This window comes from Myotis davidii, unplaced genomic scaffold (genome assembly GCF_000327345.1).
Source record: "Myotis davidii unplaced genomic scaffold, ASM32734v1 scaffold609, whole genome shotgun sequence".
In the NCBI taxonomy this organism is placed as follows: domain Eukaryota; kingdom Metazoa; phylum Chordata; class Mammalia; order Chiroptera; family Vespertilionidae; genus Myotis; species Myotis davidii.
The window spans coordinates 1,209,439-1,209,698 of NW_006300164.1; the positions used below are offsets into that span (position 1 = coordinate 1,209,439).

The 260-nt window shown below is 68.1% G+C and overlaps 1 protein-coding gene across 1 annotated transcript in view; it reads left to right on the forward strand.

Moving 5' to 3' along the window:
• EHMT1 (euchromatic histone-lysine N-methyltransferase 1) overlaps positions 1–260 on the forward strand; it is a 48,722-nt gene that overhangs the window by 39,941 nt on the left and 8,521 nt on the right. Inside the window, 2 exon segments of the mRNA XM_015572354.1 lie at positions 88–141; positions 143–260. Coding sequence (XP_015427840.1) covers positions 88–141; positions 143–260 — 172 coding nt within the window.

Consider the following 260-nt stretch of genomic DNA (forward strand, 5'->3'; position numbering starts at 1 on the left):
CCTCCCTGCATGGTGGTGCCTGGAGGTGGGGCGACCACGCTCGGCCCAGGTTCCCACCCCCTGCTCCCAGGGCCCGTTTGACCAGAGCCCTCCGTTGGCCAGTGCTCGGTGTGTGGAAGCATGTTGCGTCCGTGTTGGCTGGTCCTGACTGCGTGTCTGTCCCCAGGACGGCCGGCTGCTCCCTGAGTTCAACATGGCGGAGCCGCCCCTGCTGTTCGAGTGCAACCACGCCTGCGCCTGCTGGCGGAACTGCCGCAACC